The 16,875-nt window shown below is 36.8% G+C and overlaps 1 protein-coding gene across 4 annotated transcripts in view; it reads right to left on the bottom strand.

The window, feature by feature from the left end:
* The window catches only part of GDA (guanine deaminase), a 36,251-nt gene that overhangs the window by 7,418 nt on the left and 11,958 nt on the right, over nucleotides 1-16,875 (bottom strand). For 3 of the 4 annotated variants that reach the window (XM_030004019.2, XM_041120735.1, XM_030004021.2), the window contains 10 exons: nucleotides 15,778-15,865; nucleotides 14,397-14,502; nucleotides 11,572-11,599; nucleotides 10,032-10,139; nucleotides 8,876-8,983; nucleotides 6,641-6,738; nucleotides 5,178-5,245; nucleotides 4,560-4,706; nucleotides 1,994-2,112; nucleotides 869-896 (listed from right to left, as the gene is read on the bottom strand). In XM_030004019.2, the coding sequence (XP_029859879.1) occupies nucleotides 869-896; nucleotides 1,994-2,112; nucleotides 4,560-4,706; nucleotides 5,178-5,245; nucleotides 6,641-6,738; nucleotides 8,876-8,983; nucleotides 10,032-10,139; nucleotides 11,572-11,599; nucleotides 14,397-14,502; nucleotides 15,778-15,865 (898 nt within the window). The remainder of the gene's footprint in view (nucleotides 1-868; nucleotides 897-1,993; nucleotides 2,113-4,559; nucleotides 4,707-5,177; nucleotides 5,246-6,640; nucleotides 6,739-8,875; nucleotides 8,984-10,031; nucleotides 10,140-11,571; nucleotides 11,600-14,396; nucleotides 14,503-15,777; nucleotides 15,866-16,875) is intronic. The other variant, XM_030004020.1, reaches the window with a different exon arrangement.

Below are 16,875 nucleotides of genomic sequence, written 5' to 3'. Positions count from 1 at the left end.
TCAATGGATGTTTAAACTACCCATGCTTTTTTTTAAGAAATAAACATAGCATTCAGCTGCTGCAATGGTGTCATGGTGTCATTTCTATATATTTAGTAGATTCAAAGCCTGAAAATATTATATATCTGTAGAGAAAACACATTGTTGCACAGTATCTGAACTAACTCAGGTACCAGGCAGCAGTAAAGCTGGTTTGCCTCAGCCAGCTTCTCAAAAAGGCAAAAGCTTAATTAGAGAATGACACAAACGTGGCTAGAGTTAACACCAGTTACAATATAATAGGCAGCACAGCTCTTGGTCCAGACGATGTCCTATAAAGAATATCTATTCTCTTAGCAGGGTGGGATTGTTTGGGTGGGGTTTTGTTTGTTTTAAAGGCCATCTTTTTTGTTTGAGAGTGAAAAAATGACAATGGCAACTGGTCTGCAGAAGTCCTTCCGAGCTGAACTGTTTCTGAACTGGTGATTAGCACGTCAGTGTTATCTTACTGTGAAACATGATTTAGCTCATATTGTAGATAAAGATAGGTGTGGTAATAATTCTGACAAACTTGGTGCATCTGATCATGTTAAACTGACTATTTGACTATGTCCCAAAGAACAACAGCCAAACCACTTCATTCTTACTCAATATTTATAAATGAAAATTAATAAATGTAAGTAAATGTATATTTGATTAATGTAAATAAATATTAATAATGCTGACATATTAATGTTTATATACAATGTAAACATATTTAATTACTGTAAACAAATGTATATTTAATTATGTGTAAATATATGTAATATTAACCTCCACATTAATTTAGGCAATTTTTTCTATATGAAACAACACGAGAATTTTATGTGGGCTGAGACTCAGAACATACCTAGATACAGGAACTTCTGGACAGTGTCCTATAAAAAATGGTAGAAAACCAAATTCAGAAAACAGTGTCTGATATCCCAGATCATAGTTATTTGAAGCTTGAAAGAATTGCTAGAAATAGTTTTCACAAATATTCCTACTAACAGTAAAATCAAAACTTAATTTCCATGTTTTCTCATAAATAACTTTCAGTAAGGAGGCTGTATGCCTTAGGCAGAAAACACTGCATAAGTTTGACAAATATATGCCCAAAACACCATACCTCCCCTCCCTCTTTTTTAGAGCTCTCAGATTCATTTACTTATTGAAAAATAAGACAAAATTGTAAGCATTTTTAAAGTCCTAAGAACTGCTAACTTAGCTAAAAAGGTTTAGACTTCTTAAACCGGAAATTTTTTTTTTTCCAGAATTATTTGAATTAGGAAAAAGATTTAAAACTTAAATAATTCAATCTAATCCAGATTATTGTGGCGGAAACAAATTAAGGAACAATTACCTCACCACTTATGCCCACATTTCTAAGTAAATGGTGACATTCAGAATAGAGATGGTGATAGACAGTCTGGCCACATAAGTAAATTCAAGTTGTTCATTACCTTTTTAATTATAAAAGGTTTCTGTATGAGAAGGTGTGCTCATTGCATAATGCCAACACTGCTTATGTATTTGCATAAAACCCGTGCTTTCAACTCAAATTAGCTGTCTAGAGTTCTTGCTTAAATTTATAATAGCAGTGTGGTCAAGGCAACCTAGTCTTTATCTGGGAACAGGTTGCCATTTTTGAGTTTGAACTCAAAGTGTTAACTAAAACTGAATTGCTTTTTCTTGGCTGCCATTTATCACTGCAAATAGCTAACTCTAATTGTCAGCTTGGGCTAATAAAACATACATTAAAAAATGCTGCATGCATTTTTGTTCATGGGGATATGGGACTGTCACTGAGGACAGCAAGATTCTAAAAAAAACCAACCACAGAACCCCTTGGGCTGAAACAAGACAGCAGTGGTGTAGTACACCTGACGACTGCTACTGGAATAACTCTCAAGAGACTTACTCTGGCTGTATCACAGACCTTCCCCACATCATTTCCGGTAATTTTTTGGATCATTAATCCTGTTCTGATTACCTCAAAATTATCAGCAGAGAACAAGTCAAAAGGGCTGTCTGAAGCCTTCGTGTTGATTAGCAGTGCATCGAATTCTTTGCCGACCTCAAAGTTTCCAATCACGTCGTCTAGTCCTAGAGCTGAGGAAGAAAATAAGATCACAAACAGATCTTCAACACAAGCCTCTTTCCACCATGTGGAAGCACCTGGCAACTTACTTGAGATGTTCATAACAAAAACTACAAGAATTTAGATGATTATAAGGAAAAACATTAACGCAAAGTCAACAGTGAGTATGTTAGCATCTGAGCTCTTAAGCCACTCCTCAATAAAAACACATATATTTTGTGAATTTCTGAAGAGCATCTGTTAAGGGTAAAAGAAACCTGAAAAACAATTTGAACCCCTCTTTTTATTTTTGTTCTTTTTGAATGTTCTCCATTGATTTTGTGTCATTGCAGAACTGATGTATAGGCCACTGTTTAAAGTCAAATAACAATCATTTACATTGCAAAAACATTAAAGCTTCAAAAGGGGCAATGAATGAAATGAAGTCAGAGAAACAGTAAAGCATATAATAATACTCACCTTGTTAAGGCAGTATTAGATTTAATTGTTTAAACAGTTTAAGCAACTTTGACAGGTTGTATAGACCTATTACTATAGTAACATATAATAATATGATCATAAAAGAGGTGTGCAGAGAGGATACCTAAGGGTAATTAGCAGGAACAAAGAACAATATGGTGTGGAAAAAAATCATAGCTAGATCTGAAGGTCTCATAGCCACCTGTAAGGCTTGTCTTGTGGTCTGTTATTTAGCTTTGTTATTTCAAAGCTTCAGTACAACCTCTGGTTCTCAGGTCCACAAGCACTGAAAATCTACAATTTCATCTTCAGTGACCGGGTGCTTGCAAGTGCTTGGAATACCTGAAGAGAGGCCTTTGTGTCTCCTTGGAAGCAATTCAGGATAGTTTTTAAGTTGTACAAAGCATCTGCGTATTAAATCAACTTTTCTAATACTCTGGAGTTAAACTAAGTTATCAAAGGGGATAACATCTGCAAATAATCTGTTCACCTGTTTTCGGATTGCTCCTGTTCGACAAAGGAACTTCAGCCTTCAGTGAAGTTTGGAACTCCACAATACCTCAAAGACGTTGAAACTCCTCCAAATGGTGAAATATTTTGACTACCTACCAGTTTCAACAAAAATTATCTCATATTCCTTCAGGTTTGTGAGCAGACTGCAATTTTTAGATTAAACACAAGAGGGTGACAAGTGCTTAGGAGTCTCAGCAAAGCAAATCACTGCAACAAAGAATCGCTCATTTAAATTTCCTATTAATTAAATTTAATTAAATTTAAATTTAAACTGTACTTGTCCAGGCTACTGGAAAGTTGTACGAGTAATTTATATTCTACCCTTGAAAGTGATTCAGTAAGGGTAAAACAGCTCAAAATCAATATATAAAATAAACACATTACTAAGTACACCTAAAAACCCAGATAAAACAAGCGCAAGAGTAGCTAGAAAGGGAAACCACATGAGTTCAGGATTTTTATAAGTTTTCCTTTCTGTATCTCACCTAATTTATTCTCACCTTTTATGAGAACAGTATATATTGTGGGAAAAAGATCTCTACTTTTTTGTCCCCTGCCCCTTTTCTGTCTTCTCTATTTCCCCATTACACCCTCCAGAAATTCAAATACAGTCCTGAGAAAACCTGTTTGATGACATTTTCATTACATCTTTCAAACTTCTATTAATAGTTCCCAAAGGTGTTTTCTGACAACTACAAAAATATTACACTAAAAAGACTTGCGGCCAAGTCTACCAGCAGGTAGTGAGCTCATTTCTGCTAACTGGAACAGTAATAAGTTTTTACATATGTGTGGATTTGCTCTCTGCTAAGTTCCGTTGCTCTCATACAAGTTCTGTTAAAACCTTGTTAATTGTAGAAATCAGTACATGCATACTGATCACGACAAAACATGCCAGTGAACCATAATAACTGTTATACTATATGACTATATTCTGCAGATGCAACTGCAATTTAACTGTGGTGCATATCCTGTTTAAACTTTGTGCTTTTTTCTGACTGAGCAGTGATTTGCACGATGTTTTGATTTGCTGGAAAGACAGTGACAAACTGCCTTACTGAGAGCTCAAAAAGCAGAAACAAAATTAGAAACTGATGACAAACAGGATGCATGATTTCACAGTAATTGCACAGCTTTTCCTCTTAAGTGTTGGTTGCTGAGAAAACAAAGACTTTCCAATTGGTGTGATAAACATACAAGCACTAGTGATTAAGAAGTCTGAGGATCTTTGCAAAGAAAATGTACAACCCTGAAAAATCATTAAGACTCTACTATTAAACTCTCAACATCAATACGAACACTCTTCTATAATGAGCCTCGTACAGGTACGAGAGACTGAAGCATATCTCTACCCAGCAGATACCATTTTAGACTTCACTCTGGCACCAGAAAATCTGTGAATTCAGCCACCTTTTAAAGACAGGGAGACATAATATCAAAACGAGTTGTAGTGCTCTGTGTACATCCTAAAGAAATTTCTTCTTACCTTGGCTTCCTCCTAGAGTGGCTAGTTGAAAAGCTTCTTTAAGAGTTAGTCCTGTTTCATTCACCTTATTGATCTCAAGGCTATTAGATGCTATCATAGTTTTCCTGATGGCATCAAGCATAGAAGCTGAATATCCACCAGCAACATCTAGAAGGGATCAGACTCTTAGAAACAAGCTTTGGGAATAATTCTCTGGGTTAAATTTCTATGAGCTTTAATTAAATGGTACGAAGTGGCAGATGTGGTAAACACAAAAAGTTTTACTGCTGAGTACTGCCTCTGAATGTATAAATCCTAATAAAGGTGCTCTCCCATTCAAAGTGAGGGAAATAGAACACAACACAGAGTAACAGAAACCTGGTAAGTTCTTGTTCAAGCCCAGTTTACTCTCATGACAGGAACAAAATTTTCTTCATTGATTTTTGCTTTTCTTTTTAAACACTTCTGGACCAGCTCTAGATTTCAGTACTCTAGACTTCATTACTCTAGAAGTAGTGGGGGAAAAAAAGCAGGTCCATAAGTTGGAGACATGCTGACTTTTAAATACAAACAAGCAGGCATGTTTTTGTATCTCCCAATGGTTTCCAAAAGAAACCATTTTTACAGCAACCTACTAACCTGTGCCAAGGCCAAGCTTCACGTTGTGTTTCAGGACCATTTGCACATTTAATATACCGCTGCACAACCTGGGTTGGAAGAAGAAACGTGTTCTGTGTGATACACGCAGAGAAAGTTCAGGAAGAGTAGGGCTGTACAGTCATTTCATGACAAAGGCTCTCAGAATGTGTGAAACAGATTGTGTTTATTAAACTGGGATGGAGCATTTGCATTCATGTATCTGAAAGATAGGATTTAATCACTAAAAATAAAGGCAGTTTTTCTCAATTAAAAACTCCCACAGTTTTCTAGTTATCTGCTGAAAATGAGCTCTCAGCATACCTGTGAAAAAATCCAAATATGATGTAAAGTATATTCCCAGAGATGGGAGGTCATTTCATGAGCTCCAGTAAGTCATCACAAACAAGATATTGATTAAGTTAAAGGCAAAATGACTGTTAACATTTAGTACAGTATCCTGGCTGGATACCACACAGTATCTCATTATCGCTTAACAGAAAGAAGGCTATATAACCCATTCCCATTTCCCCCAAACATAAGCATACTTTGGGGCAAAGGGAGATGGCCTGAATCTGCCATTGATAGAACAGTCAAAAGAAATAAAGTTTAAAAATAAATATTTATTTATATATACATATATATACACACATATATACGACTATACTGAACAATCACAAGTCAGTCCAGAGCATACCACGCAGAAGTGGAGCATGAATGGTCATGCTCAATCCAGTATGTCACTTCTGGTGTGTCCTGGTTTCAGCTGCGATGGAGTTAATTCTCTTCCTAGTAGCTGGTATAGTGTTAAGTTTTGGATTCAGTATGAGAAGAATGTTGCTAACACACTGATGTTTTCAGTTGTTGCTCAGTAGTGTTAAGACTAAGTCAAGGATTTTTCAGCTTCTCATGCCCAGCCAGCAAGAAGGCTGGAGGGGCACAAGAAGGAGACACAGCCAGGACAGCTGACCCAAACTGGCCAAAGGGATATTACACACTATGTGATGTCATGCCCAGTATATAAACTGGGGGGAGTTGGGCAGGGGGGCAGATCGCTGCTTGGGAACTAACTGGGCATCGGTTGGCGGATGGTGAGCAATTGCATTGTGCATCACTTGTTTCATATATTCCAATTCTTTTATTATTATTATTATTATTATTGTAATTTTATTATTGTTATTATTATCATTATTATCTTCTCCTTTCTGTTCTATTAAACTGTTCTTATCTCAACCCACGAGTTTTACTGTTTTTTCCTGATTCTCTCCCCCTTCCCACTGGGTGGGGGGAAGTGAGTGAGCAGCTGCGTGGTGCTTAGTTGCTGGCTGGGGTTAAACCATGACATGGTGGAATGGGGTATTATATACATAGCCTTGTAATGGTAGGCTGAACTCAGGGTACTGCTAACAACAGCTTTATTTAATTGTACAACATTCTTTTTTTTCTTTTTTTGTTTTTTAACTTACGAAAAGTTAGAACTGGGGCAATGTGAAATTGCAGCTCCACGAAGACTAAAAAGTTTCAGCTCTTCTTCAGAAAGGTGACAGGCGTGAGCCATCACTGTCTAAAGAAAAACAGAATCACCACTTTACTCAATATTGCATTTAATTCAATGCCTGTGATTTTTGCTGTACTGCTTTTAATAGCCAAAAGAACACCTGTTACCATCACGGGAAATTAAGGCACTTCTTGAATGAAGGTCTTGAAATCAACAGGTGAGAAACTCTCATTAACTTCAGTATGCCTGACATGTCACTCCCTCAACTTTTATTCATTTATTAATGTAAGACGATAATGGTGCTGACTCTTGCAGTGTCTGCTGTGACTCAAGAGCTTCAAGGAACAAAAGCAAGAATTCCCCAGTCGCCCTAGCACTGTAATAACCTTACAATTTATACTTCGTAGCTAACACAGAAATTAAGTACTGGGGCTAGGAGTACATCAGATACAATGGAAGATGTATGTACTCTTAGCATGTTTCCCATTGTCTTTCTAAAGGTTTGCACCAGGTAGATATATATATTTGGACTATTCTTTAATTAAAATAATATAATTTGTTATGCAACTGATTAGTGACTTTTATTTCTTGGCCTACATAGCTGACTTTAAAAATAAGTTCACAAGCAGTATACACAAAACATAGAAGTATAGAATAGTATCATTTAATAGGGCATAAACCAACTATTCCCAGACAAATCTAATTGGAATTACCTCATATGCCAAATGCCCACTCAAAGGGAAGAGCAAGAGCTCTGTTAGGTCTTGCAGTCTGCTGATAAAAATGAGAATGGCACAGGGACTGTTTCCACTGAGCATCTCCTAATAGCACTGTACCCTTGCCATCTCTACTCAAGCTCAAATATAAATGAAAATGCAATGAGAATAGCCACATCTTAAGTTAAGGACATACGTATGGTAGCTGCTGAACTGTATCTCTGCTGATCTGTACTTCTTTTTAAAAAGAAGGAAATATTTCAGCCACAGCTCTGAAAAACATACTTTAAAACATTAAAAAAAATTAATTTGGTGTCTTAGTTTTGGTGGTTGGGGAGAGGGGAATGTCTGTGATTCTGTTAAGCGTGTGTTTAATCAAATGCTTCACCAAACAACCAGGAGCCTGGCACCAGTAACCCTGGTTTTCAGTGACCATTTTTAGTGCTGTGCATACAACAGTCTGACAGAATTAAGACCTATGTTTTTGCAGCAATAATATTCTCTGTAGTACACTGACACAACAAATCAGCGTGCATAGGACTGTGCAAGAGAACAACAGTTAATACTGTGTACATACTTAAGTAGTCCACATTGATTTCTCAGGTAAAAAGGATTGTAAGTAAGTAATTTACTGGGGCACATTTTTGTAGATAGAAATAGCAGTTCAGTGGCTAATTCCCAATGAGCTCCCAGCTGCCCTTTGTGCCTCTGAAAATTATCTCCTAAAATTTTAAATCAATTTGACTGATGTTTAAGCACTCTGACTGTAGTTAGGCTGTTAATATTCACTCTTGCATGGGCTCTCCACTATCTAATATGGTGTGCCCTGGCATTCCAACCTGCACTTAGTGCGGGCTGCTATCATATCTGCTTGTATTTATCTTGCCAGCAAAAAGCTTTAATGAATTTCAACTCTTCAGGACACTGTGCCTTTCAATACTTGGTAAAATCAGCTAATGAGAAGAGAGTGCTTTTGGATAGCTGGAATAGTAAAGTGTACCTGTCTGCATGTGAGATTCACATAGAGAACACAACAGGACAAGCTGCTTTTATGTAGGAAACTGCCAAAAAATGAAGGTGGTCCTACCATAACACCATAGAACACATCTTCAGGCAAAACCAATGTGAAGAACTTTGTAATATAAGGATAACTGGGTACTGCCCAAGAACTACCAGCTCCTACAATACCAGCTTTGCCTAGTCTCCTGATCCCACTGCCCCAATTCTCTTTGGAGCCCTTAGAAAATGGATCAGGGAGCGTAAGATACCTTTATTGTTCATCTTCCCTAAAATGCTTAGGAAAAGTGTGGGCTTATCTAAAGTTCCAATACCTTGACCAACACCTGTGCAACAGAGAACATAAAACCAATTTACTTTCTGCCAGATGTCACTGACCTTGACAAAACTTTTGAGGTAACTACAGTTAACCATCATATTCTCTACCTGGATAAATCTAAACTATGTTATGGAAATTTTTATGCAGCTACCTTACTGGTAAGCAGCTTGTTTTTATCATACAATTCAGTGTAATTCTGGTAGGCCGGAAACATGTTCTCCACAACTTTGATTTCTTCTTCATTCTCACTTATGTGACTCTGCAATAAGAAAATATATAGCAATAAGTACTTTAAATAGCATTAAACCTGACACTACAACCTTCTGAGCAACCTACTGGTGCTAAACATGTAATGATAGAAACTAGTATTTGTAAAGCCTATAGTTAGATCTAGTCCTTGCATTTCTCTTTTCATCAGAGAGGTCCCTGGGACCCATAAAAGTAGCTCCATTTGTTCCTTTAAAAGTGATTTGAGATGGTATGCCTGGATAGTCCATCCCAGTAATCTGGTGACATAATGCCCCACTTGGTATTTGGCAAATGTTAAAATAATAAATAAAATAATACATAGGACTGTGAGGTAAAAGAAAGAACCAGCCAACCACAGAGTGGACCCTGGGATCAGGGCAACATATAGGTAGCTGCTCCATGTATCTTCAGACGGGCTGATTAATTCCTGGCCTCAGATAAAAATCTGATCTTCCTGTACTCCCATTGGAGCATATATTTTCAAAATGCTCACTCCGTAATGACAAAAAATCCTGATGTAGGATAGCTTTAAAACCGTATATGCTTAGAATTGTGTAACCAAAAAAGAAACATTTCCAAGTTTCAACAGACCTGTGAGCTTTACAATACATCTTTTTTAAACACAGAAACTTCATCACACTGGAAATCCTACAGCTATGTTAACAATGTTAAATAAGATACAAAGATGAGTAATTTTTTATCGGCTGAAATCTGCTGTGTACAGAAACAGCAAAAGGCAGAGAGACAGATGTAACACCCTTGGACTAGGGAGACCAACCTCTAGCAACGCAAGGTTGCTCTAACCTACAATACTGGGTGCCGGTCTCATAGTGACGATGCGCTGGGTCTTGCTGAATTATGCCATCCTTCCAGCTATGAGCCTTCTCATTTCCTGTGCAGGTCACAGTGTTCTTGTGGAGTAAGATTAACAATTTCAGAGGAATTTAAAAGACAGGCTCCAAGGTAAGAATGTGGTTTGCTGAAATTATGAAAACTCCCTGGTCTGTATGCCATCTATCCAAACTATTTAAATTGTATACAGAGCTCTCAGAGCTTACCTGCACGTGGAGATCATGTGCCTGTGCCAAATTGCCAAGTGCATGCAGCAAATCCTCTGTGCAGGAAGGGCCAAAGCGGGGGGTTATTATAGGCTGTACCCTCGGATACTGAAAAATATTAAAAAGACATGCTTGGGATTCTACATCTATATATCAGTAAATATAATTAAGACAAGCATTCACACAGCAATTACATTTTATCTCCATTGCTTATTGCTTACTGCACCCTTGCCAACTCAGATTAAGCTGTATAGTAATTTCCTTATATTTATTAGAAATTTCACTACAGAAATAGAGAATCAAAGTTTTTTCTGAAAACAGTTTTAATGAACCTTAGTGAAGAAGTTGCTTTCATTACAACTCTTTCATTGAGTCACTGAGATTTTACCAGACTTCAGGAGAAGCATTGGATGCTTTTTCATATTTGCTGACAGTCCAGTATGCATTACCAGAAATAAGTCAGATGAATCACCAGACGTTTTTCTGAGTCCCACTTCTGTGACTATCAGACGTAATGATGCAAAACTGCAGAGTTCTGTAAAACCAAAGCCGCCTTCTTGTTTGATCTTCTGCACTCATGATAGCAACAAACTGTCCCTATATTCCCTGGGTAGGAAGATAGATTCCTACATAGAAAGAAGTGGTAGCACCAGATATGCTACATAGTAGGAAACAGTGGAGGAGACACCAAGACTAGAGCTACAGAAGTTTACTTTACACCTTGCACTTCTGAATTAAAATTTTCATAAAAAGTAGACACTGGCGTTGCAACTCTGCCTTCAGACACACACAATAGTTATGCATGTGGCACCACTAGAAGACAGTATATGGTAACTTTGTTTGCAGTTTCTTACACCTTCTCACAGATACAAGGTGGTCAGGACTTCTGCAGATTAGCCAATTTACTCTACTAATACATATGATTTAGACATTAAACTCTAGGCATCTGTTCTTTAGTATTTTGAGATACAAATGTCAACAAATTCAGCCATGGAAAACAACAGGCTGATAAGAGAAGTATCCCTGCTCGTAATATTGGAGGGTAAACCTCTATCTTTACCTCATGACTGTAAACCTGAATGTCTTCAGAAACACGCTGGAAGACATGTGCTGATTCAGAATACTAATTTGGTAATGGATTAGTAACTACCGTAAAAACACTGATATCTGCTGCTGAGAACTTCTTTTACCAGCCAGTTTGTATACCACAGAGTGATTGACTGACTTCCACCTTTCTTTAACAGAAAATTGTCCTTTCTAGGAAGCTGAATATTTTAAAGTCAATAGAGAACATGCACAGAACATTACTGTGCTCTGGTCTGACACACAAAACTGAATTTACACGGCTACGGGTCCATTTCTCAACAACATGGCCAGCAGAATGTTCTTCAGATTGATGATATCTGTCTACTACACAGAAAGATGTATATTTATTGATTTGTCACTAAGCCAGCAGTGTTTGTCAGTGGGATTAAGTATTTCATGTATTACACAGCATCTTCTGAATACAGAAATGAATAAAAAGGAGAACTCTACTTACTTTCTTTTCCAGTAGTTCTTTAACAAACCTGAAAAGGGTCAAAAAAAATCTGTTATAAATCTGTCATCTGTGTTATAAATTATGAAAAATACACAAAATATTTACTTAGATACCTTATTAAGCATTTCAGACATAGATCAATTTTTTACAGAACGTTGGGCCGGATTCTCAGGTGAAATAAAAAGAAGCAACACAATCAAGTCAGGATAGTTACACCAAATTATGCTAGCTGTGAATTTGACCCTGAATATACAGAATTTTTTTCATTTGCAATAATTAACATTAGACACGTGGTAATTACTCTGAGTTCTCACTGAAAACCAAATGCACGTTACATTAAATTCATTGAAAACATAATTATAAGTTAAAGCTGCAACATTAGAGAAAAAAACCACTTAAATTTGTCTGTCCGTGAATTTAAATTACAGCATTAAATATGTTCTACTATTTAAAATCCTATTTTTAAAAGATGCTGTAATATTTCACACCACACTTACAGTAGTTTCATATGTCCTCATTCACTGAAAGGACCCTTGATTTTCTGGAAATGTTTATATTAATGTTAGCGTATAGATTAACATCTTATGGAAAATACAGTATAGATTTACTTACTTTGTTAAATAAAAGAAGCTACCTCAGGGACCCCAACAAAAAACCCCAAGCAGTCAATATCCGTAATGCAGATGAGCGAATAAAACTTCCTCTAACTTTGCAGGGAAGAAGTTCTTTCAAAATTCATATGCACAGTATATGCAAATAATTTCCAAAAGCCAGTTTGAGATGGGTTCTGGACAGGATCTCTGTGAATTTTTATGTCATAGTTTATATTCCGAAAAACTTGTAATTTTGGTCACAACAAACATTGAAACAAATTTGTCAAATGTCTTCAGATGGAAAAGAAAATAATGCTGGAGGCTAGAATCGCAACACTGAAGCTCGTGCTAGATCACCAGCTGGAAGTAAGAGACCTAAGCTCAACTTCTGCAATGACCAAAAGAGTTTGAGCGCACCATTGTCTAACTTTGAGAGCCAAAACACAATGTGAATTAGGTATCATCTGTCTGTCTCTCCTCTTACTGATTCACCTGATATAATAATAAAATATTCACTGGAGCAGAAACTGTAACACAAGTATAACTCTCAGCTGATAATCCAAAACTTCTATATGGCTGTTTTCATTCTTTTTCACATTCTTTGAACTGCGTCAGCATTGTTTCAAAACCAAAATACCTTTCTCAAAATACCCTATACTTTCTTGGCTTATGTACTTCTCTATGAGGAAAGAAGCTCAGGTTCAAAGCACTGTCTTCTGTAGCTGAAGAACAGATTTGAAGTCTTTCCAGGTGACTACAACAATTAGTAGCATATAACATATTCTAGATTTCAGTTCCCTAACTTTTTATTCAACCCTCTTTGCAAGAGAAGGGTAGATTCAAATTCTTGACTTGAATCTAGATTTAATATACGAAGCACTTGGAATTATATATTATTTCCATGCATACAATATAAATATTTCCAGAGGCTCACTGTAAAGAACTGAAATCAGTGTAAACCATTTTCTGATGGTGTGAGAGATCATATTTCTGTTCTTTAAAAAAAAAGTTTCCCTCTTAATGGAAGAGCTTTTTCATCCTTCTGCAATTGTTTTGCTGTGATTCAGGCCTGATGAGGTAAGTACTCCTGATCCATGCTGACAAGCACACAGCTCTCTTCTCTAGATAGCTCTGGAGTACTTGTGGCACACTCTCATCCAAAGCTGAGAAACATTTGTTATTAACACAATCTCATGAGAAGGGAGTTGGAGGTATAAGACAGGTATTTAAAAGAAAGCTATTTAGATCATTCTGAAGCTTTAAAAAATATGAGAACTGGAAGTTCTCTCACTTTCAGGCCCATTCAGCAGTACTCAAATTGTATTATGGAAACTAGGCATTTATGTGAAGGAGAACAAATGTTAGTAGAGTGCAAATGACTAATACTACATGTTTTAAAAATGTCTTTAAATATAAACACCATTAGAAACCCATGACTATTTGTAACTTATACTGGCATTCTTCTAGCATGAATTGCAAAAATAAGGTAGCAACTTCACACAAGTGCCATAAGAAGTTTATATTACTGTTAGGTATTTTCTCTTCCAGCATCATATTTGAAACATCTATAGAAGTAAATAAATAGTCCCATGAGAAAAGCTGTATGTTTGCTTAAGCATTCTCTGAGCATGGATGTGAAAGACAAGGGAAATATAAGACAGCAGGCTGCCATACTCCAGTCTTGGGTCCCTTCTGCGATTTACATTGCCTTGATTTGTTCTCCTTCATTCCCTCAGCTTCAAGTTAGAGTAATTTCACAGTGCTATGCTGGGGGAGAGAAGAACCACAGTATGTTTAACATGGGGTATATGACTCCTACAACTTGAATAAGGTTTGATCCTAAATGGGGGAAGAAAATAGTTCAGAAGTTAATGGGGGCAAAGGAACTGATTACCACCCCACCATCCCATGTCAGATCACATCACCTCCACACACAGAGCTGTGAAAGGAAAAGAAGAGGCAGAAAAGGGACAACAACATACATATATTCTCTCCAAACCGTAGAGCTGTAGCTTCTCCCTTTCTTTGGAAGAGCTAGAGAGAAACCACTTGGGCTGTGCAGCAACTGGGCATGCAGGAATTGCCAGAACTGTAGGAAACAATACTGTTGGAAGAAAAAACTGTTCCTAATAAATCTGCACCTGTAAGTTCTTAGTCAGCTTCACATTCACTTTTCAGATGTATGAAAAAGTCTTATTTCTAAAGGTTGTGCCATCAATTTAATCACCTTACCTTTCTGTCTCTCGGACAGAGTCAGCAGTAATTTCTTTGTATTGTGGCACGCTGTCATTCACATCCATGCAAACTTTTCCAACAAATGCTCGTTGACCAAATTTATCTGTTGAGATGCACAAGAATATAAAACTCAGAATCACTGGTTCTCAAAAACTGCTATCAAAGCCTGTACTGCAATCAAAATAGCAAATTCCGCCCCAGCCAGCTTCCTTTAAGATTAACAGAATTTATGGTCTTTTCTTATCTTTAAGTTGGGACAATCCATGTGACTTTTAAGGCTAAAAAGCAAAGAGAAAAAACTCCACACATTTAAATAGGAGTCCTCCTCTTCCTCATTAGTACCCAACTTTATAAATGTTATAATTGAGGACTAGATTACTGTAGTTTAACCACAACCAGAATCCATAATGGTAGTACATGAAGAAGACTGCTGTGAAGTAGAGGATGAGAAACACAAGCATCAAAGTACAGTAGCTGTAGTAGATTATTACCCTGAGCTGAGAAAAGGCACAAAGATCTCAGTAAATCATCTCTCCTTAAGAGAAAGCAATGAGGTTCCTAACATGCCTCCCATGTGCAGTTGGATGGAGAAAATTACCAGAGCTACTTCTAGCCTCTTGCTTGAGATTTATGCATGCTAGGACTCAGAACTCATGTGTAAGGCTTAAAAGGAATGTATATAATATTAAATTCTAAGCTTTTAAATGTGTTTGTAAATTAGATCTTTTTTGTCCACTTTTACTGTCTGAGTTGTTGAATACAATGGCTTCAGTTTTTTAGGTTTTCCTACAACATCAGAAAGACTAGGGAATTTTTGGTGGAAACTGAGATTCTCATTAAATTGCTCTGTTTTGGGAGCTGGTTGAGCCTTGAGAAGTCCTGCAAGAATCACACTACTTTCAAACAGCAGGCATTTGCAATGGTGAACAGAAGGGAGGGACAAGATCCTGGCGCCAACTCCCACTGTTCTGGTTTCAGAGGGTGTGTGGAGATTTTTCATGTTGATTCTCAACTGAAACTTCAGCGTATCAGGAAATTAATGCATTGACTGCATGTCTTGTCATTCAGCCCCTTTAATCCTCAAACAGCAAAAGGCTAGAAAGAGCAGAGAACTGCAGCAGAAGAGCAACTCCAGCAGACCTAATTCAAGCTCAGCCAGCAGCTAATTTGGGAATGAAGAGATTAGCAGAAACAACAGTAGGAAAGAGGCAGTTAAGTGAACAAGGGTAACTAGGGTGGATTTTGGGGACACAGTTTGACAGATACAATGAATAAAAACCTAATTAGTAGAAAGACAGATCCCTAAAACTCTTAAGCTCTGTTTCCTTCAACTAACACAGTCTGCATAACATCCTTCAAAACTCACTGTTAGTCTTACCTAAAATTTCAGCAAGAAGAAGAGAAGTATCTGTATAAATCGTTGCGAAGTAGCAAGCTGTAGTCGTGCCATTCTTTAGAGTTCGTCTCTATAAAAAGAAATCAATTTCAACTTGTCTGGAAAAAAAAATAGTCAAGCTGCCAAAACACAGAACAGGCAGTCTGATTTCAAACTGCAAGAACATTCAGTTATTGTGAAATTGTGCAGTGAAGTGGCAAGGTAAATTTTAGATTTTTAATTTCATAATAGCTTTTTTAAGCCTGAGGGTTAATAAAACCAAAAATTCTTCTTCCAAATTCATACAGGATTTTAACAATGGCTAAACACATAGAAACCAGTCTGTATTTCCTTCACTCAAACTGGAAATAAATTCTGACTTATATTTAGAAATACAAACAACCAGTCATTTATGTTACTTCCTAGTTTTGAAAGGCTCTCCTATTTTCACACTGAAGCACTGTACCTAATGTTAGCAAAGCAAGGCTTTTGGGAAAAAGTAGTGGTTTTCATTTGGCCACCTGATGTGGCTGAAAAAAATAGCCAGGCTTTCATGTATAAAAATGCTTTGTTATCCCTGAATACAAAGTAACAAACTTCAAGGTAAAAGTAAACTGAGAACAACTGCTCAGAGTATAATTTAATTACTTATTTAATTATGCCATTTGAAAGGAGAAGGTGGTTGATACCTGTTCATATTACTTTTGGAGGATATAACAGTAAACGAAGAGACATTTAACGTTACATTAAGTCATGATGACATTTATAGCTTCACTTGATCTTGGGCCTAAATGCATACTATATTGACTACCCATCCAACATACAGGTTTAAATTACATTTTTGGATTCTGGCTACAATGCAGTTTGAGAATTTTATTTTATTTTTTTAATGAGATAGAAGGTGGGACATCCAACACAACTTTTGAGAATGGCTAGAGCTAATTATTTGACAAACATGAAGCCAAGCTCTGTCTTTTCCATACAATATTCATATTAAAGCAAAGAATTAAAAATATGTCTTTAAGGGTTCCTGAAATGAATCTCAAAAAAACCCAATGTCATTGCTGAGACAAATTACCTTTGCCTTTCTTAGCTTTTAAA

Source organism: Aquila chrysaetos, chromosome Z (genome assembly GCF_900496995.4).
Source record: "Aquila chrysaetos chrysaetos chromosome Z, bAquChr1.4, whole genome shotgun sequence".
Taxonomy (NCBI): domain Eukaryota; kingdom Metazoa; phylum Chordata; class Aves; order Accipitriformes; family Accipitridae; genus Aquila; species Aquila chrysaetos.
Note: the sequence above shows the minus strand (reverse complement) of the source record. Positions and strands in the feature narration are given on the sequence as shown.